The sequence below is a fragment of the Gobio gobio genome, assembly GCF_949357685.1.
Source record: "Gobio gobio genome assembly, chromosome: 24".
NCBI classification, from domain to species: Eukaryota; Metazoa; Chordata; class Actinopteri; order Cypriniformes; family Gobionidae; genus Gobio; species Gobio gobio.
In genome coordinates, this window is record NC_137120.1 from 18,355,312 (window position 1) to 18,378,455 (window position 23,144).

The following is a 23,144-nucleotide window of genomic DNA, read 5'->3' on the forward strand; positions in this document are numbered from 1 at the left end:
AAGGGGAGCTGGAACGTAATGTCGGCAGTTAATGCTCTTCAGCATAGCGCTCTGTGTCAAAACTGTCTGTCTATTTATTGTTGTACGTCAGTGAAAGTGTGTGAGAAAGTATGGAGTGTGAAAAAGTGAGAGAGTTTAAGCAGTGTGTGCATCCTTGCCCTTGCTACATGTTGGGCTCGGATACACACCTGCTCTTGAGGGAGCCGCTTGTGAGCATTGCGAGAAGCTGACGCTCAGGGTGCTCCGCTCTCGGCTGGCCGTGTTTGATGAGGCCGGCCAGCCTCGTGAGCCCCATGGTTCTGGACCCGCGGTCGCTGAGGCGGCTCGGCGTCGCAGATCATGGGGTTCACAGCGGGACTTGTCAGAGGGTTTCGGGACTGTTGCAGCACTTTCCCGATCCTCCTCTGACAGTTCCGAGGATCTTCCTCCCCGTGTGGAAGCCCGCTCTGCGGCTTCTTCCCCCGGGGTGGGAGGTCCGGTGCTCGTTCTCTCCGGTTCCGAGGAGCCGGAGGAAATGGGCACGAGGCGGTGGATGAAGCAGGAATTGTTTCATCGCTTCATCCACCCGCCCAAGAGGAGCTGGTCGAGGTGTTGACCCGGGCGGTGGCGAAATTAAACATCAATTGGCCACAAGAGGCTCTGGAAATCCAGCCACCCAGTAGGCTGGATGACCGGTTCCTCTCGCACCGGGTCCAAACACCTCGCCGGGGCCTGCCTTTTTTCCCGGATCTACACACCGAGGTGCCCTATTCCAATGTTCTGGGGGCACGCGAGGCGGGCTATGGGGCGATGCCTCGGGTGGAGGAAGCTCTCGCGAGCTACCTTTCACCCGACTCTGCATCGTCCCTTAAGGCTCCGGTTTTGACCACCAAACCCTGTCGGGACACCTCATCTTTGGTGGGCAAAGCTTATATGGCGGCTGGTCGGGCTGGTAGTTCCCTGCACACTCTATCTATTCTGCAGGCCTACCAGGCCGATCTCCTAAAAGAGCTTGATGAGGGCGAGGGTCCCTCTCCGGAGGATATACTGGAGCTAAGGAAGGCTGCAGATTTGTCTCTCCGCGTCACCAAGGAGACGGCCCGCGCTATCGGCCGCTCCATGGCTTCTATGGTGACTGTGGAGAGACATTTCTGGCTGAATCTGTTGGGGATAAAGGAGAAGGATAGATCTTTCCTTCTGGACTCCCCGATCTCGCCTTCTGGTCTGTTTGGAGACGCGGTTAACGCCGTCGTTTCCAGACACCAGGAGGAGAAGAGACAGTCAGCAGCCTTCCACCAGTACCTCCCTCGCCGCTCAAAGCCTGGGAAGGCTGGCCCTAGTGGGCAGCCTCAGCCGTCATCCAGCTCCTCGCACCGAAAGGTGCAAAAAGAGAGCGTCGCATCTAGAGCGCGTCGCATCTAGAGCCCCTCCCCCGGGAGCCTAGCAACAGAGGCGACGCTCTCAGCAGCAGTCTTCCGCTCCTAAGGGCGATCTACGGAACGTCCTTCAGGCGCGGAAGGCTGCTGGGAAGAAGTCCTAGCTGCGGCAGGGCTTCTAAGAGCGGTCCCCCCCGTGGAGGAACAACCGAGGTTGTTTCCTCCGCGGCGCTCTGGGGAAATCGATGTGGTAATCCCGCCGACTATGACGCTTCGGGCCACATCGATTTCCCGCGAATGCATGCTGAACCAGCTGCCTCTGGAAAGACCTGCGGCTGGGCAGCTCGCGCGTCCGCACACGGAGAATCGTTCCAAACTACTTCCTGCCGGTCAGCCGCTTCAGGGGGCTGGGAACGGGAACCGTGTAACACCCGACGCCAGCCTCGAGAGGCTGGTTCCCTTAGTAGATTATCTCGGCGCATGGAAATGCCTTCCGAATATTTCTACATGGGTCCTGCGTACTGTAGAAAAGGGTTACAGACTGCAGTTCGGTCATCCTCCTCCAAGATTCAGGGGGTTGTACTGGACTACAGTGGTACCCGAGCGGGTTCGGGTAATGGAACTAGAAGTAAAAACCTTGTTAGTGAAGGAAGCCATAGAGCGTGTTCCTCCGCTGGAAAGGGAGTCCGGGTTCTACAGCCGGTACTTTATAGTTCCCAAAAAGGATGGAGGGTTGCGTCCGATTATAGATCTGAGGTTTTTGAATCTGTCTCTGAGGAGCTTCAGGTTCAAAATGCTCACCATTCCCATGATCGTGAGTCAGATCCAGTCCGAGGACTGGTTCGTCACGATAGATCTGAAGGACGCATACTTCCATATCTCCATCCTCCCATATCAGAGGAAGTATCTGAGGTTCACTTTCGGGGGTGAAGCGTACCAATATCGAGTGCTTCCCTTCGGCCTAGCCCTCTCCCCACGCACGTTCACGAAGTGCATGGATGCAGCTCTGGCTCCAATGAGACTTCAGGGCATCCGTGTGCTGAATTATATCGACGACTGCCTCATACTGGCCCAGTCGTACGATATGGCAGTCCGGCATCGAGATGTCGTTCTGGCCCACATAAGGTGCTTGGGGCTGAGACTCAACACGAAAAAGAGCGTGTTGACGCCGTCCCAGAGGACAACGTTCCTCGGGGTCGTATGGGACTCGACGACGATGCGGGCACAATTGTCTCCCGTGCGAGTCGAGACCATACTGGCGATGGTCTCAGGAATAAGGCTAGGCCACAACATCACTGTGAGGCACTTTCAGAGGGTGCTGGGGCACATGGCAGCAGCGTCCAACGTAATACCTTTTGGCCTGCTGTACATGAGATCCCTCCAGTGGTGGCTGAAAACCAAGGGGTTTTCCCCCAGAGGGAATCCGTTCCGTATGATCAGGGTAACGCGCAGATGCCTTCGTTCCCTATTCATATGGAAGAAACCTTGGTTTCTGTCCCAGGGGCCAGTGTTGGGAGCGTCCTGTTGCCGGAAATCCGTTTCAACAGACGCCTCCCTCACTGGTTGGGGCGCGGTCATGGACGGCCGCTTTGCGAGGGGCCCGTGGGAGGGCCGTCATTCCTCCTGGCACATAAATTGCCTGGAGATGATGGCGGTCTACAAAGCTCTCAGGAGCTTTTTCCCGGACCTCCGCGGCCAACATGTCCTGATACGGACAGACAATATGTCTGTCGTAGCATACATCAACCGCCAGGGGGGTTTGAGGTCGTGCCCTCTTTGCAGACTGGCGCATCAAATCCCCCTGTGGTCCCAAGGGGAACTGTTGTCCATCAGGGCAATGTATGTCCCGGGGGTCCAAAATCAGGGAGCAGACATCCTGTCGAGGCAGGGGCTGAGGCCCGGGGAGTGGCGACTCCACCCAGAGGTGATGGAGGCCATATGCAAGAGGTTCGGCCCAGTGGAAGTGGATTTGTTTGCGTCTCGAGAGACGTCCCACTGCCCGCTGGGGCTGGATGCCATGGTTCAGACGTGGCCGAGGCTGCGTCTGTACGCATTTCCCCCGATTGCTCTGCTCCCGGGAGTCCTAGAGAAGGTCCGGCGACAGGGGGTCAGCCTACTTCTAGTAGCACCCCGTTGGCCGACTCGAGTTTGGTTCTCGGATATCATAGCTCTGCTAGCAGGTCAGCCGTGGGAGATTCCTCTGAGGAGGGATCTCCTGTCTCAGGCGGCGGGTACGATATTTTACCCCCGCCCGGAGATTTGGAACCTGTGGGTCTGGCCCCTGAGGGGACCAGGTACCTAGAGGCTGGCCTATCGGCAGAGGTGATAGAGACCTTACTCAGTTCTAGGGCTCCGTCTACGAGGAGACTGTACAGCCTCAAGTGGAATGTATTTTCCACTTGGTGCAGGGAGCGTGAGGTGGACCCAGTTAACTGCCCAGTGGCTTCAGTGCTGGAGTTCCTCCAAGATCGCTTCTCTGCAGGGCTTACCCCGTCCACACTCAAGGTGTACGTGGCTGCCATTGCGGCTTTCCACACTCCTATGGGTGATGGGCCTTTGGGTAGGCACCAGCTGGTTGTACAATTCCTCCGTGGGGCTCGGAGGATGAGGCCTGCGGCTCATTCCAGAGTTCCAACCTGGGACCTGGTAGTGGTTCTCGAAGGCTTGGCTGAGGCCCCCTTCGAGCCATTGGAGTCAGCTGAACCAAAGAACCTGACCCTTAAGGTGGCTTTTCTCCTCGCCATTACCTCTCTCAGGAGAGTGGGAGATCTCCAGGCCTTGGCGGTAACGCCAACCTGCCTGGAGTTTGCCCTGGGAGGAGTAAAGGCGATCTTACACCCTAGGCTAGGCTACATGCCTAAGGTGCCATCAAGGGTGGTCAGGTCATTGGTTCTGCAGGCATTCCATCCTCTGCCTCACGTGATGGCGGAAGAGGGGAGGCTTCACCTACTCTGCCTGGTTAGGGCTCTTAGAGTTTATTTGGCGAAGTCTGCACAGTGGAGGAGATCGCAACAACTGTTGGTGTGTTTTGGCTCACCTAAGAAGGAATTGCCTGCGTCTACTCAGACAATCAGATTGGATTGGATTGTCCAGGCAATTACCATGGCCTACCAGGTGCGCAGTTTGCCTTCACCTGTGGCCGTGAGGGCTCATTCCACCAGAGGCATGGCCTCTTCGGTGGCCCTTCTTTCTGGGGTCCCCTTGCAGGATATCTGCGAGGCGGCCGGGTGGGCTACCCCACACACCTTTATCAGGTTTTATAGCCTGGATCTCCCTGCGACGCCTGGTGCGAGGGTGCTCCAGTCCTAGCTGTGCCCGGTCTCTGGCTTCACACTAGGGCAGGCGCTACCCTTCGGTGTGGCCTAGTTGGGATTCGTTCCCCAAAGTGTCGTCTCGATGCAGTGCGAGTTCCCTCGAAAGGGAACAGCTCGGGTTATGTATATAACCCTTGTTCCCTGAGAAGGGGAACGAGCACTGCATCTCGACGCCACACCTCGGCGCGCCTGGAGCGCATGCTTCAGAGCAATTACTGCCGACATTACGTTCCAGCTCCCCTTTCATACTTCCGGGTATGCCGTCACGGTTACGTCATCACGCACGCCAATCGGATTGGCCTAGTTGGCATTCTGGTTTTAGATTCGCTGATGCTAAGGGAGCATCCCCAAAGTGTCGTCTCGATGCAGTGCTCGTTCCCCTTCTCAGGGAACAAGGGTTATATACATAACCCGAGCAGTTTTCTGCCATTCATTCAGCGGAAACCGCTTAAAGGAAATTGATGGTTTGCTATTGGTTGATCTCATGTGAGTGACAGGTTACCCCGCCCTCACACCAGTCACTGCAAGAGGGAGGGGAAGTTATTTTGATTCAAGATTACAAGCACTGTGCAAATCTGTAATAATTAAAGGGGTGGTAAACCACGATTTCACTATCCTAACTTTAGCTAGCGTGTAATGTTGCTGCTTGAGCATAAACAACATCTGCAAAGTTACAACATTCAAAGTTTAAAGCAAAGGGAGATATTTGCTTTTAAAGAAATCAGTTTCTAAGGACTACAGCAAACGGCCAGCAGGCGACTACAGACATTCCTCCAGGGTTGGTGACATCACCAGCCCCAATATTTACATAAACCCCTCCTCCGAGAATATTAAATAAGGGGGGGTGAGGCCATTTTGTATCGCGGCGCTGTTGTGGTATAGTTAGGCTGGAGTGTTGTTGCCGCGATGCCAAGGAAACGCTGTTATTTTCATCCGGATTTCAGGTCTGGGGTACTTGCATTGTTCAGCCTTCCTTGTGGGACGGGGGTGCGTTGCAGAGCGTTTAACATACAGCATGTTATATGCACATGTGTGTTTGAGACGGAGGGGAACAGGCGCGCGCGGGGCTCCCGCAGCACATCTCACGGAGGAAAACTTCCACAAACTTCGCGAGTTCAATGCCGGATTTGAACAATGTCAGCTGCGTGAGACAAACACTGCCAGTGCGTGGATGCACGACGCGCGCGCTGCACATTTCACGGAGGAAAACTTCCACCATTTTCGCGAGTTCAATTTAGGATATGCACAACGGCTTGTCCTGAAAGCTGGATTTACAAACAGAAGCTGTTTACGGGCCACAACCTGTAAGTCTGATTTATATTTCATCGATGTGTTTTCCTGTAATAGGTTGTAGCAAGGAAGTAAACAGATGACAATGCTGTTCTGCAAACCAGTCTGTTAAATGCTCATTCATACTTAACGTTATCCGACGAACACCTAACGTTACAAACACTAACATTAAAATCTCAACAGCGAACTTGGCATTAGTGTAAATGATTCTTTGATTAGAGCTTTTATGTATTGTTTATCTACAGGCATGCTAAACATGGTTCTGTGTGTGATTTGGCTAACTTACTAGTAAAGCCAGTGCTTAGTGTTCGTTTTGGGTTAGTTCTTGCGACAGATATTTGGCTATAATCGTTCTAAAAATACAAAAGTAACAGTGCCATTCAGTAGCGATCACTATAGACCCGCAGTCTTTACTCTTGAGGAATGAACAGGTTCTGCTCGATCATCTTCACTAAAATGTTCTGGGTCTGATTCGGGCTCATATGGTTTTATTGACGCCATTGTTTCTAATACTGCCAAAGCAGAGTCTACCGGTAAAGGTAAGGGGCGTGACGTTTCCGACAAACGTGCACTAGGCGGTTAGCGAATCACAACACACTGGGCCAGCTAACCAATCTGAGCCCATTGCGTATTTTTGAGGGACTGGCTTCATACAACCCGGAAAGCATCAGACCGTTTTACAAGGAGGGACAGAGCAGTGTAGAATAAAGGTCAAATATATGAAAAATAATATATTTTTTTTTAAATCGAAGCATGAACACATGTTACAGTGCACCCCACAAACACAATCAAGCCTTCAAAAGAATGTGTTTTACCACCCCTTTAAATAATACTGCAACACTTTATGGACTTAATTTTAGTAATTTTTGCTGCTGATTAAATTTGATGACACACATGAAAGTGATGCTAGTATGCATGTGTGTGTGTTCCTGCACAGCCCCACGGTAAACACCACGCTGAGGAACTTGGGCGCTCTGTACCGTAAGCAGGGTAAAATAGAGGCAGCCGAGACCCTCGAGGAGTGTGCCATGAGGTCCCGCAAACAGGTGCAACATCTATAATCATTTTAGTGATGCATGTTGGGAAACATGATGTCTTTGTAACGTGTGTGTGTGTTTGTGTGTGTGTGTGTGTGTGTGTGTGTGTGTGTGTGTGTGTGTCAGGGAGCGGCATTGGACCCTCAGAGAGATGGAGAGAGGCGGAGGAGCACTGCATCGATCTCCAGCGTGAAGTACGACTGCAGCAATGACGCCGGAGAAGAGGGCAGTGTGGAGTGGAATGGGGTAACTTAAGTGAATAATATATAACACAGCTGCTGTAAGTGACAGAACCTGTCAGGGGACATGGTGACAGATAAATATGAGATGGAAGGAACCTATTTATTTCAGTGTTTTTGCATTAACTTGCAAAACATTTGCGTTCTCTCACCAAAACTACTGCTTACCCTAAGAAAAATGTTCACTCGCTCAAAAAAAATGCTAAACTTTTGCATTCCCCCTTGAAATTTTTTTTCTCAAAAAACATTCGAGTTCTCTCACAAAACTGTTACTTTCCCCAGAGAACATTTGTTCTCAAAACATTTGTGTTCACTCACAAAACGATTGCATTCCTCGAAAAAAAACATTGCGTTTGCTCGCAAATCTGTTGCGTTCCCTTAGAGAAAAATTGGATTTGTTCACAAAACTTTAGCGTTTTCTCGCAAATCTGTTGTTCCTCTGAGAATTTTTTTTATTTGCTCACAAACTTAATCGTTTTCTCGCAAATCTGTTGTGTTCCTCTGAGAATTTTTTTTTATTTGCTCACAAAACCTTAGCGTTTTCTCGCAAATCTGTTGTGTTCCTCTGAGAATTTTTTTTATTTGTTCACAAAACTGTAGCGTTTTCTCGCAAATCTGTTGTTCCTCTGAGAATTTTTTTTATTTGCTCACAAAACTTTAGCGTTTTCTCGCAAATCTGTTGTGTTCCTCTGAGAATTTTTTTTTATTTGCTCACAAAACTTTAGCGTTTTCTCCCAAATCTGTTGTGTTCCTCTGAGAATTTTTTTTATTTGTTCACAAAACTTTAGTGTTTTCTCGCAAATCTGTTGTTCCTCTGAGAATTTTTTTTATTTGCTCAAAAAACTTTAGCGTTTTCTTGCAAATCTGTTGTGTTCCCCTGAGAATTGTTTTTATTTGCTCACAAAACTTTAGCGTTTTCTCGCAAATTGTGTTCCCCAGATAAAAAATTTTATTTGCTCATAAAACTTTAGCGTTTTCTCACAAATCTGTTGTTCCCCAGATAATTTTTTTTATTTGCTCACAAAACTTTAGCGTTTTCTCGCAAATCTGTTGCTTTCCCTTAAGCCTGGAACAGACCAAGCCAACGGTCGGGCAGTTTTCGTGCGTCTTCCAACTAAGTTTTCTCTGTGTGTTCCGCACCGCTGGCTATTTTTTGGCGGATTCGACATGTTGAATCGCCGTCGGCGCTCGTCAGTCAGTCTGGCCATCTGATCATTCTGATTGGCTGTTCAGCTACTGCCACCTGCTGGTACAGAAAGGTATTTCCTCTTACGCAGGTGCAGAACGGACATGCTACTTGGCCACCGGGTGTCGAGCGTTGGCTTGGTGTGTCAGGGCAACTTTGAACCCAGATGCTTGTCGCCACTAGTTCGTCGCCGTCGGCTTGGTGTGTTCCGGGCTTTAGAGAAAAATTGCATTTGGTCACAAAACTTTTGAGTTTTCTCACAAATTTGTTGCGTTCCCTTAGAGAAAAATTGCATTTGCTCGCAAAACAATTGCGTTATCTCACAAAACATTGTGTATGTTCTCTCACCAAAACTACTGCGTTCCCCAGGAAACACTTGTATTCCTTGGAAAAAAACATTGCGTTTTCTCACAAAACTTTTGCGTTCCCTCACGAAAAATTGTGTTTGCTTGTAAAACGTTTGCGTTCTCTCACAAAACATTTGCATTCTTGCTAATCTATTGCATTCCTCAAAAAAAACGTTGCGTTTGCTTGCAAAACATTTGTTCACTCGCAAAACATTTGTTTTCTCATAAAACTGTTGCGCTCCCCTGAGAAATATTACATTTACCCACAAAACATCTCCTGAGAATCGTTACATGGAGGATAATGTTTGCTGGCTTAACATTCAATAAGATAACCAATTCAAATGAACGACTAGATGTGTCTGGGCTGATCGATAAGAACATTTTCATGCTGTCTGCGACAGATTTTTTTATGTAGAGATTTTCTTTTCCATCACACTGAAGAAAATTAGTTTGAGTTGCTCTTTCAGTCACGCACTTTTAGTATTGGAGCATCTGCTGTTACATAAAATGATGATTTGGTGGTGCTCACAAACAGGCTATTTTGCTTATCGACAGTGAACAACAGAAGAAGAAAGTGGGTTTCTGCTTTTTCATAAGCGCCACCTTCTGTCATTGAGTGGATTTGCATGTTCATTCAGCCCATCTGACATTTATGACACATGGGTCTGAACAGACAAATGGCACGTGAACATCTGAGCGAATTTCCGTTGATAACTATGTTATTAAACATGAGTTGCTAATGTTACCATGTTCCCGTTGTGACTTCAGTATCAGTCAGTATCCTTAGAAACGCTTTGAACATCAGAACGTCAGTGGAGAAAGGCATATACACCCGCTATATTGTTAAATCTAACCGATTTTTCATATCAACAGAAAAATATCCCAGGATAACCTGCTTCTCTTGAGACTCCCTGGTTCAGAGAATACTTAATGATATACTAAAGCCCCACCCCCCTTGTGACATGATTGGTTACAAGATAGTTTGTGACATCAGAAACACCAGCGATTTCAAACCGTGTCTTTGGTTCACTGCAGTTTTAAAGAGAAAATACTCAGCAATGGTGTTGACTTATGAATTTGCACATGGTTTTTCTGAAAGCATATTAAAAACACCACATAGACATATAAACAATATTAAAAACTATATTTTTTTACCACGGGGGGTCTTTAAAGCTTGAATTTTGCAGGTACTGCACACTAATGCAGCCGTGTTTGCTCTCTGTGGGATTGATGTCACTTTAACCACTGAGACAGCCTGTGGTGGTCAATGCTGCATTGCAGCCTGTTCATGTGCCAGAGTGGCCGTTGTCCCCTGCAGATGTCATATCCTGTGTGACATCAGTGATATGTGACTCACCGATAGCAGTCATTCTCTCCTCACCCACAAAACCCTGACCACTCACACTATTATTACATTGCATGTTTTGATGCTCAACTACGTTCAGCAAAAGCTATGTTTAACCTACCATACAATTAAACATCTGTGATCATAAAACAGAAGTTCAAAATGTAAAGGGGACCTATTATGCAAAATACACTTTATATGGTGTTTGAACATAAATGTGTGTTGGCAGTGTGTGTACACAACCACCCTATAATGGTAAAAATCCACCCACTCCTCTTTTTTAATCCCTATAAATCCCTATAAGCAGTATCTCAGAACAAGTCATTTTGAGCAGAGACCCTGCCCACAACTGCTGACACACTCTGCCCTATTTGCATAGACCCTGCCTACAACTGCTGACTGACTCCGCCCTATTAGCATAGACCCTGCCCACAACTGCTGACTGACTCCGCCCTATTAGCATAGACCCTGCCCACAACTGCTGACTGACTCCACCCTATTAGCATAGACCCGAAGTCATCCGCCCTATTAGCATAGACCCCGCCCACGACTGCAGATGGACTCCACCCTATTAGTATAGAAGCCGCCCACAGCTGCTGACGAACTCCACCCTATTAGAATAGAATCCGTACACAACTGCTGACGGACTCCACCCTATTAGCATAGAACCCACAACTGCTGACGGACTCCTCCCTATTAGCATAGACCCTGACGGACTTAGACCACGCCCACAACTGTTGATGGACTCCGCCCTATTAGCATAGACCCTGACGGACTTAGACCACGCCCACAACTGTTGATGGACTCCGCCCTATTAGCATAGACCCTGCCAGCAGTATTCAAATGTGTTCTTATTAAAGCCACTAAAGTTATTTAGTCAAGAGCAGTGAGTGATATTCTGTTGTTCTTCTGATGTTTGATTCATATTAACAGCATATACAGTTACATACTGTATATATTACGCGCTGTCACTTTAATACACAGATCTAATACACACATGTGATTTCTTTATGTTCACAGACAAGCCCAACTGTGTTTATGTGAACTGTGTGCATTTTAACCGCAATAAGACGTGAAAGAGAACTCTTTAATACACACGGGACGCTCCGTCTGACATCCAGTTTTCTGTGTGCCGCTTCGGGTGTGTGCGCTCAGAAAACCATATATCAGAAGTTTAGACTGATATGGCTTTAAAACGCATGCAGATATTATTCATGATGATGAAGAACCGCAATGTCACGTGAGCGTATACGCGATAGAGATGATCATCAAAACCAAACGGATGCTTTAGTTTTTGGCAGAGTATTGGAGGCACGAACTGTACAGGCTCTGCCCTCTTCTGGTAAGGGGTGGAGCAGCAGCTCATTTGCATTTAAAGGGTAACTCAACTGCTGGTGAGAGCCTAACTCCACCCACTGGCAATATTTGAAAAATGCTGGAAAAGTGGGCAGAGCCCAGCGGAGATAGAGGGGACGAACCAAGCTGAGCGGGGGTCGTGCACCTGAGACCAGCAGTAACGGATTGATTGATAGCTGTCAGACTCGCAAAGATGGAAAGAAACTGGAGTGACGCCAGTAGATTTGCAATAGAGCTTCACCTGAAGTAGAGGAGGGGGAATTGTCTGTGGACACAGGGCCAGAGCCTTATCAATTCAAGCCGCTGGCTCAAACTGCGGTCTTAACTCCCGATGCCGATGCTAGCGAAGCAGCAGCGCAAGAGAGAATGGGACCACTGACCTAATCTAGGAACAGTCAAATCCTGATACTGAATGCCACTAAAAATAGATCAGATACATGCAATGTATTTTATTCAAATGAACTGAATCAATAGGCAGCGCAGGACCAGTAAGTTCAAACCTTATAGCCTATTATAAACAGATTTCCTCAAATAAAAGTTATACTATATACGCCAGCACGTTACGGTATTGTTGTTCGTTACCACAGCAACCACTTGCGTGTCAGGGTTATGAAAAGTATCTGTACACATGACAGGCGGCAAAAATATCGCAAGAAAAGCCTGACGTGTACTGACAACTGCATTATTTAACCGTATTTTGTGTCAAGTAAGTTTCATTATTGATGTTTCTACTTCATGTAACATGAGAGTTCATACTGGAGTGAAGCCGTTCTCATGTGATCAATGCGGGAAAACATTTCTCAGGGCGTGGTGAGCTCGTGCCAGGGGCTTGGGTAGTGAACCATTGGAAGAGCCAACATACGTCACAATGACCAACAACGTCCAATAGGAAAATTCAATTGCAGTAGCCACCGTTCAACCTTAAGAGGGCAGCACTCAGACGTTCTTACACCATATACCAGGGGTGTCCAACCCTGCACCTGGAGAGCTACCGTCCTGCAGATTTCAGTTCCAACCCTGCTCCAACACACCTGTCTGTAATTATCTAGCACACTGAACACCATGATTAGCTGGTTCAGGTGTGTTTGATTGAGGTTGGAGCTCAAATCTGCAGGGTGGTAGCTATCCAGGACCAGGGTTGGACACCCCTGCCATATACCTATTGTAGAATTAAAACACTTTATACCCATATGTCAAAACATTTACTCGAATTAATGAACAGCAATAATAAAGCCCCAGACTTGCAGATCATTAACTAAAAAAAGTTGTTTTAGGGGTTAGTTACACTAGAATGTTTATATAGTTATTATATTTAGACCTTTAGAATGATATATAGTTTGTCAAGATTAATGATGTTTTTTTACGTTAAATCTATTAACAAACATTACACTCGTGCTAAAAATAGCGCTTCAACCCGTGCACGTGCTCATGAAGCTTAAGGAGTTAAAGATACATGCACGAAAACAGAATGTTTTTCCTTCCACTCAAAAATGGCCATTTACAACATGGTATAATAAATGATCTGTGGGGTATTTTGAGCGGAAACTTCACAGACACATTCTGGAGACACCCGAGACTTGTATTACATCTTGTAAAAAGTAGGTCCCCTTTAAAACTGACCACATATCAAGAGGTTTTTTGGGTGTTTGCATCTTAAGCTCACCCCTTTACCACGGTAAAATCACTGTAACAGACGTCCTCTCATTGCTGGTTCACTCCTGCTTGAGATACTAATAGACCTGAATGTTTTTATGCGCCTTTATGGACAGACACACTGCCTTTCTTGCTTTTCATTGATTTCCTCCTGATGTTCCTGTCTCATTTGTGTTTTGTCTCTCTCTCTCTCTCTCTCTCTCTCTCTCTCTCTCTCTCTCTCTCTCTCTCTCTGCATTAGGCCTAAGCTCTCATCATCTTCCTCTCTCTGCTCTTACAACAAATCAAATTACATCTGCCTGATCTAAATGGATCCCTGTGCTGCTTCCTCTCTGCTGGATGGAGTCCAGCACAGCTTTGACTGTTTGCTAGGGCTGATGGGATATCATCTTACCTTCCCTCCCTGTATATTCTTGGCCTCTCTTTCCCCCTTTCTTCCACGCACTGATCACTCGTTTGCTCATTCCTGCTTGTTCTCTGCATTGTCTCTTTTCATGTCTACATTGTTAACTGTATAACGCTGATTTATGAACTGTAATATACAACCTCAGTGAAAACACACCTGTCGGATTATGAGTGAATCTCATGAACAGACCAAATCAAAAGAAGAAGAAAAAAAACACATTTCCCCACATATTCTAAATGTCATTATTATTATAATCATTTAAAAATGATATATGGTTTAAATCGTAAAGTTTATATACACTACCATTCAAAGATTTGGGGTCATTAAGATTTTAAAAATGTCTCTTCTGCTCACCAAGGCTTTATTTATTTGATCAAAAATACAGTAAATACAGTAATATTGCAAAATATTATTATAGTGTACAATAGCTGTTTTCTGTGTGAATATATGTTAAAATATAATTTATTTCTGTGATCAAAACTGAATTTTCAGCATCATTACTCCAGTCTTCAGTGTCACATGATCCTTCAGAAATCATTCTAATATGATGATTTGATGATCAAGAAACATTTATGATTATTATCAATGTTAAACACAGTTGTGTTGCTTCATATATATATATATATATATATATTCCCCATGATTCTTTAAGAAAAGCGTTTATTTGTAAAAATATATATATATATATATATATATATATATATATATATATATATATATATATATATATATATATATATATATATATATATATATATATATATATTTACTGTCACATTTAATCAATTTAATGCATCCTTGCTGAATAAAAGTCTTAATTTCTTGTTTAAAAAAAAGTCTTACAGACCCCAAACTTCTGACCAGTAGTGTAAGCATAGTATTTTTGTACTACAGTACATTTAATTTATGATCATTTTATACAGTACTGGATTGTGCTGTATTATATAACTATTTCTTGCCTTTGATTTTAGAGTGAAATACATTAGTTTGTGAGATTCACCCAACAGCATTTTATGCCACTGTTACCACATTATTCAAACTAACACTTTAAATTACAATGTCAGTGTAACGTGTGTTATGTTACTTAATAAATTACTAGTGATAATTACGAAAAAGTGTGATTACAAGAAGTTTTACAAATATTCCACAGTCAGCGAGTACATATAGTTCAGGAGTATTATAACCAGGGGTTTACACACATACATTTACACAGTTTATTTTAAATGAACTGGACCATACATAAACCATGTCCATTGTGAAAGCACTATATAGATCAAAGTGACTTGACTTCAATACACTATAACACTGTGAATAGTGTATGAACACTGTCTGCCTATACAAACTACAGAACAAAGTAAATATATCCTTCATGTCCTGTTATGAAATGTTATTCAGCAGATATTTTTGTTAATATATAGCCAGTACAGCCCCACTCAGATATATTAACTTTTAATCTGCAATACATAGCAAAAGGAATGTGTATATAGAAATTCAAGCCTGAGACATTCTTTATCTAAAGAATACATTGTTAATGTATTTTTAATGTACGTGATGTTTTATTAACACATTTTGGGAGGAGCATGTTCAGATAATTAAACCTAATTGAACAAGAGTGGAGCACATTAAGTTAATCAATTTAATCAACGATAAGAGGTGTGTGTATATATATATATATATATATATATATATATATATATATATATATATATATATATATATATATATATATATATATATATATATATATATATATATATATATATATATATATATATATATATATATATATATATATATATATATATATATATATATATATATATATATATATATATATATATATATATATATATATATATATATATACAGCAGATTTACCTTTCGTTGACAGTTTTTTAGCATCCCTCCAGCACCCCATCTTCTCACTTTGATTTAATAAACTCTTATTAGACGTCAACACAATCCATAATACAATGCAGTCTAGTTCTAGACTATCTCTATCAACGCGGGGGACACTCTCCGTTCGGGCCAAAATTCCGAGCCCGGATCCCTCCCCCGGACAGCATGCCAAATACGCATAATCTTTACTCCATTTAATTTGATGTAAGTGTGAACTCTTGAAATAGTTGAGAATGTTAAGAGGATGATGTAAAAAATGAACATCCTTTCGTTTATGTCATTCCAAACCTCTGTGACTTTCTTCTGCAGAACACAAACTAAGATATTTTGAAGAATGTTTGTTACCAAACAGTTTTGGTGCCTATTGACTTCCATTGTGTGGACAAAACACACAGTACATAACATAACACACACACACGCGCGCACACACACACACACTCACAGACACAAACACACGCATACTCACTCAGACACACAAACACACACACATGCACACTCACTCACACATGCACACACACTCACTCTCCCTCACACACAGCCACACACACACACACACACACACACACACACTCTCTCTAACACACACACACGCACACATTCACATTCTCACACAAACACGCTCACACACACACACTCTCATACACTCACACACACAAACACTCTCACATACACTCAGACACACACACACACACTCGCACTCACACTCTCTCACACACACACAAACACGCACACTCACACACACACTCTCTCACACACACGCACACATTCAAACTCTCATACAAACACTCTCACACACAAACTCAGACACACACACTCTCTCACATACACGCACACATTCACACTCTCACACAAACACGTTTCTCAAACTATCTATGATTATCTTTTCTTTTTTTTATCACAAATTTGCTTTTATTAGAATTATTTAGTATAATTATTATTTTATTTAATATCTTTGCTTTGATTTACATTTATATCTACATTCCCAGGTTGTATGATCTCAAACTTTTGGAGCCCACGGTGTGTTATAATGGAGATACCATTTGATCCCAACACCACGTAATGTGTTTGTACTTATACATAAAGTGTGTGTGTTTTTTTTTTCATTTGCAAGACAGAATTGGAGTGGGAAAAGTGGTTATTTTGGTTATGTGATAAACTCATAGGCTTTTGCCAAAGACATGTGACTCTGAAAAGGGCCAAAGGTTCAGTCAAAATCTGCTCAATTATCACAACAGTTGAGGCGGTGAGTTTTACAACCACATTTCCCTCAGAAAACCGCATTGAAATTACACACTTAGTCTTTAAGGGGCTGTTTACACGACACCGTTTTCAACTAAAAACTAAAGCATTTTGGCAGTTTGTTTACAATACAGCAGCATTTTGGGGGACTGAAAACCAGATTTTTTTAAAACAGGTTTCAAAGTAAACTAGGTGAAAAAAACGTGAATTTGTGAAAACGGTGACGTTATGCGCATGTGTATCACGTGTTCAGTCTATATGTAAGTAGTGTTTCTTTACAATGTGGTATCGCCACCTACTGGCTTGGCATGAATAATACAGCGCTTTTAGTTGTTTTTACGGATCCGTGTGAATGCGAAAAATGCGAAGGAAAAAAGTTTCCGTTTAAAGTACATCGTTGTTGTGTATATGAACCAAAATGTATTACTGTTGTGTCTAAGGCCCTGTCCACACGAACACGGGTATTTTCAAAACTGCAGCTTTTTCTATGCGGTTTGGCTGTTGAGACACACAAACACAGTATCCGGTCACTGAAAACGAACGTTTTTGAAAACTCCTGCCAGGGTAAAGATTTTTAGAAACTCGTCAGACGTCAGAACTGGAACTGGCAAAACTAACCTTTTTTCCAGGCTTCTGATTGGCCAACATGGCTTTACGGTTAGGGTTATATCACCACCTGTTGGTTTGGCATGCTCAGAGCGCTTCATAGCATGTTTTTGCATTTTCATGTGGATGCAATTTTTTTTAAATGGAGGAGGAAAAACTGGTTTATAAAAATACCCGTCATGTGGACTAGGCCTAACATTCCCCTCATGCGAAACAACAGATCAGTCAGTTTTCGTGAATTAGTGTGGCTGTATAATTCAAGGCCACGCTGCAGATTCAAGGGATGTTTCGACTGTGTGTGTGTGTGTGTGTGTGTATAAATATATTTATGTGACTCTTTCTGCATAGTGATGTATGTCTTCATTAACCTCATATGACATCTAACCCAATAAAGACCTGGAATTAGTGGCCTGGGCTCTCTCTCTTTGTGTCCATAAATGTAAATCATACGTGAATGTTTTATTGGAGCCACTCACCACAATGTGACCTAGTTTCTGTCGCACAGCTGGCGTTTGCCTCTGTTTTCCTCACCATGACAGCACAGAGAATGGATTAAAGGAGAAAGAGAAGGGTCTTTTCAGGACTCAAACGCACATGTGCTGTTAAAACATCTAAAACCTTTCAATTTATCTTGATGTTGGATTTAGCATTTTATTTGCATAGCTAATTTCTGCCTGAAATCTCCAGTGCGTATCTTAGATTGCATGGATTTAATGCTCAACTCAGAGTATTGGATTTCCACACCGACAATAGAACAGTAATGCTATAGTTAACCTCGTAAACCCTAGTTGCATAACCTGAGACTTGTGCAGTGGTGCGTCTGCAGGCACAAACGTGTCCTGCCATCTGCTGGGCTCAGAACTACATTGCACAGTGGTCCAGTTCTTTTCTAATATAGAACCACTTTACATTGGCGTACAGGACCCTGTCATGGTTTCTCGTTAGATATCATTACTAGTGACAGATCGGCCATTTTCAGATTGTCAACCACCGCACATCATCTATCAAAAATGCTAAGTTTGCTCAGTTGTTAAAGAATAAGAAGCATTTAATTTTAAAATCCATAACTTTAATTTACTGTACCAGTATACATAACATAATATAAAAGACAATAATTGTCGTATTTACCAAGTTAAAGGTGCAGTAAACGATTTCTGAGAAACTATTGAAAGTGGATCGTAGCGAGCAGCCATAGCCGTGGAAACATTTAATCACGGGGACTCTGGGGGTGGGGCTTGATGTTGTGGGGCAGTGCCAAAATGAGGCAGGGATGTTGTCAAAACTCTGCCTCCTGGTTCCCTCAAGATTTTCCTATGGGGTTTTTCAAATGGGTAAAATACAAATGAATGAGAACAATTATAGGAGAATGAATATATAGGCTGTTTGTGCTATATTTAAGTTCAATAATCATTTTGATATCTTTTGTATTATTTTACGGAACTAAATATTTACCTCAAAATTATGCACCAATTGTCATCTGCAATATATAAACCAGCGCTCCAGACTAGCTACGACCAAATGCGATCTTTTTTCCTGCCGGTGCGCCAACATTTTACCCAACTGATAAGAGCTACCATTTCTGTTACACATGAGAAACATCAAACGGCAAACGAAACGAAAGTGAAACAAACCACGCTACTCGTTTAAGTGCGAGCTCATACATGGGCCGATCTCGATCATGTGACATTGTTACTACACAGCGCTGGCAGATCCAGTGAGAAAGCGTTTGAATTCACCACAGAATTCATAACATCGCTACTGTGAGATCTAGTGGAAGCGTTCGGCACAGAATTCTCTGTTATAAACCACAGATATCAGATCAAACAGCGCTGACGTGGAAACCAGGAGAAACACTGAGCCATGAACGAAGTTCAGGGGGTTCAGTCTACAAATCACCAACATTCACCATGGATTTAATGTAACAACGCTAACTGTAACCATGGTATTGTGGCAGAAACAGTCGAGTATTTCTACATTATTTATCTCAGGGTTCATACAACTTTTTGAGAGTGAAATTCAAGCACTTTACTTTTTCTGGCACTTCAAACCTCTAGATATTATCCTTTTTAATGTTATTTTTTATTTGAGGATTTGTAAAACTAAAAGTTTAAAGCTGTAGGAAAAATAACACTTGACAAACAAGCACTTTTATTAAATAAAAAAAGACATGACATTACCACTATAACCAGTAGATGGCAGCAGAGGAGCACTTATTAGCCATTTCCACTCCCTATTATTTGGTCACAAAAAATCAAATTGTGACTGAATTACACAGAAAGCAAGTAAAAAGTGCTCCTTCTATTATCTGTTGGTCAGTTCAGTGTGATAGAACAATTGTACATTTAATAAGAGTAGAATATTTTAATTTTCCCTATACAAATTTGTTTGTAAAAGGTTTTTGCACATTACTGTTGTTAATAAAAGTAAATTTGATCTGCATATCAATTAAAAGCTCAGTGCTTCATTGTTAAATTTCCAATAAATAAACGTAATATTATTAGTAACTTCACTCATTAAAGACATCTAGAGGTGAGGTTGTGAATTGCAACCGCTCACCCCTCCCTTTCGAAGCACATAGAGAAGCTACAGTGGCCAATACAGGACAAAGATGTTGTCGTCTGAGACAGCAGAGAGTAGCTAGCGCTCTGTGGAGCAATTTGTCTGTTTAGGGCTACTGTAGAAACATGGCGGCGACTTCACTGTAAGGGCACCCGCGGTGTATGTAGATAGAAATGTATAGTATACATTTAGAAGTATGCATATAGTTTTCATAGAAAATATAACAAAGGTTTGAACATAAGGTTGTGTGTGTGCTCAGGATGGATCTCTCAGGAGAAGCGGCTCTTTCGGGAAACTCAGGGAAGTCCTGCGCAAAAGCAGCGAGATGCTGGTGAAGAAAATCCAAGGAACTATGCCACCAGAACCTCGCAACACAAAGTGAGACACACAGACACAGTGGTTAATGAATGTTATATTGTACCGGTGATGACCTGTAAACCTTGTCCTCACAGCCTGATTCTGTTTTTATTTTATGGAAATGCAATGACTGAGTTATTTTTCCTCCCACACAGTATGAAGAGAGCTGCGTCCCTCGGTTACCTGAACAGTAATGACGGAAATGGCGACAACTCTTTTCAGGTGAGATGATTTGGGGAGGTTCCCAGGTAACATAAAATGTTACAATAACGTTTTGTTCAAAACATCCTCTTTTTTAATGATTAAAAAAAAATTCTTGGTTATGCAAACATTAAAGGTGCTGTATGTAAGCTATAAGGTTCGAGAATAAGTCACGACTCCGTCAGCCATGACTTATTCACAATACACCATTAGCCTCGAGTACCTTATTGTTTTTATAAAACGGTTACCACACAATACAAATATTAAAGCCAAATATGTATCAATGCAACTTTCATGAAGTAAAATCACTGAAAGCCTTCCTTCCGCTGGAAAAACTAGTCCCTAACCAATAGATGGTTGCAAAGACTGTCTTTATGAGTGAGTCAGTCAATAGTGAATATTTTTATATTGAAAGGACTGAAACTTGTCGTGAACACGGGAACAAGATGCAACTGACAAATGCTTTGACTACTAGCTTCCATTAACTTTTAAAAGGACAGGATAATGCAGCGGACATTCAAACTGATTTTTTACTGTGAACATAGGACTGACCTTAAGGAAAATACTATATCTAAATCCTTCTCTCACAATACTCTACTCCACTACTACATAATATAGTAAGCAATGAACAAAGACTTATGTTTACGTTACTAAGAGTGGTTGCTAATGGTGTTGTGTAGTGATACACAGAACCGTTGGGTGAAGCGGTCATAGCCGTGTTTTATCGTGAATATAACTATTGACCAATCAGAATCAAGGACTGGAACTAACGGCTTTCTAAGTCATTTTTGACTGTAATAAAGCACAAAAATTTCTAGGAACTAGGGCCATTTTCCTGGTTCATTCGCACCGCCAGTAGGAACTCTGAAATGACGTACGCCGAGCTTGTTGCTTTAACATTTGAAGAGTTGAGAACGCCTGAACCTGCGCACACAGCTCTCACATTCTCTGTCTTTATTAGTTTACGATCTGTTTAAACAATCCTGTCTAAAACTAGATAGAACTGTTATGCGAAGAAAATAGACAGTATATGAAAAAGTATTAGCGTTTGCCGTGTGGTTTATGTTCAATGTTGCTAGTTAAGCAGAAATACATAATCATGTTTCGCTTGGTCCCCTCAAAGTTGCGTTGGATTTTCTCCTTAGCGTAGCGTTTGAGGGGCCAATCGGTCACGGTTTTCCAGTAAAAATATAGGCTATAATCTGTGTGTGTACGCGACTTGTTTTAAAAATGGCGGGTACTTCCGCCAATAGTTCTAGGAAACTATGAAAAGCTTCCTCCTGTGCGAAAGCCCCAAATATGTTTGCAGAGATTTAGGAAACTGAAAATAATTCTACATACAGTTATTTTACTTCTAAATGTGCGTTCCGTGTCTGAACGTATATTTTTGTTTCGGTCTATGTTATCCCGCCCACTGCCAGTTTACCCAGTAGTATTTCGACCCCCCGGGTTGTCAGTTGGAGGAAAACACAGCTATGGAAGCCAGAAAACAAACTGGGTCAGAGATCGCAGATTCTACCCGACCTAAAAAGCCTCAACATCTATCTCAAGATCTCTATGTTCAGAGGCATAGTAAAACGCGGATAAATCAACTTACAGTGTAAGGCTCGTCGCCTTACACCTCGTTCCTGTAGCGTGTCCTCAATCTGGCAACCAGCGTGAGTGTCGAGTCTGAGGAGAAGGGGCCGGGGAAACAACTCTCTCCAAAATTTTGAATTTGGACTGCAGTACCCATTACAACCACTAGCTTGTCAATATTACATACTGCACCTTTAAATCCACCCAAAAATGAACATTTCCCTACGATTTTCTCGCCCGCAAGCCATCCTAGGTGTATATGACTTTCTTCTTTCTGATGAACACAATCAGAGTTTTATCAAAAAATATACTGGCTCTTCCAAGCTTTACATTGGGAATGAATGGGGGACGAGATTTTGAAGCCCAAAAAAGTGCATCCATCCATCATAAAAGTAATCCAAATGGCTCCGGGGGTTAATAAAGGCCTTCTGAAGCCAAGAAAAATATCCATATTTATAACTTTATAAACTATAATCACTGGCTTCCGGTAACGTCCGTACGCGAGTCCAGTTACGGCGGAAGAGTGACCTCTGACCTTACACATTAGGGGTGGGATGTAAGATGTAGGCGTAGCGTAAGCTCAGGTGAGAGGCGATGCCTCTCGCTCAAACAACAAACTCACAAACAACACATTTCTCTTTAAAAACTCTCGTTTTAGACTATTCGTGACCAGTGTTTTGTTTTGCTCTATCCTCTACACTTCCGCGTTCATCAATACTTCATGCGTCTGGTCCATAGACTGTAAAAAAATATGGACGTACGTAGTGTCCGTGAGGTCACCCATAGGATTCTGAAGAGCAGTTTTGAAGCGTAAAGTAAGGTCGAGCTGGCCGTTGCCATCTTGGCAGCCCGTCATCGCGTGTCACTCCCAGAAAATGGGCAAAGAGGCGGGACGTGGGTGGAGCTGAGGTGACACGATGACTAACAGACAGCAGATAAATGGCTATCCACCAGGGCTGGGTAAAAAATATATATTTCTCGATTTGAATCGATTTTCACTTTTACAAAACAATATCGATTCTTAAATTCTCAAGAATCGATTAGTCATCCTGTTTTCAGAATGAAATAAACATTGTAGCACGCCTCCCATCCAATAATCACAATAATCTTTGTGCTTTATTACTATTGATATGAAACAAAGTCTCAGATTTCAAATTACGTCTTTCTTTTTTTTTTT

At 43.2% G+C, this 23,144-nt stretch overlaps 1 protein-coding gene across 3 annotated transcripts in view; it reads left to right on the forward strand.

Annotated features, from left to right (window-relative positions):
• The window catches only part of klc4 (kinesin light chain 4), a 55,758-nt gene that overhangs the window by 27,981 nt on the left and 4,633 nt on the right, over positions 1–23,144 (forward strand). For 2 of the 3 annotated variants that reach the window (XR_013815856.1, XM_079807904.1), the window contains exons 12-15: positions 6,897–7,005; positions 7,123–7,242; positions 20,091–20,209; positions 20,344–20,410. Coding sequence is in view for 2 of the 3 variants with exons in the window: in XM_079807904.1 (XP_079664030.1) it covers positions 6,897–7,005; positions 7,123–7,242; positions 20,091–20,209; positions 20,344–20,410 (415 nt within the window). In the remaining variant the exon portion in view is untranslated. Of the gene's footprint in view, positions 1–6,896; positions 7,006–7,122; positions 7,243–13,363; positions 13,724–20,090; positions 20,210–20,343; positions 20,411–23,144 lie in introns of those variants that run through there. The other variant, XM_079807905.1, reaches the window with a different exon arrangement.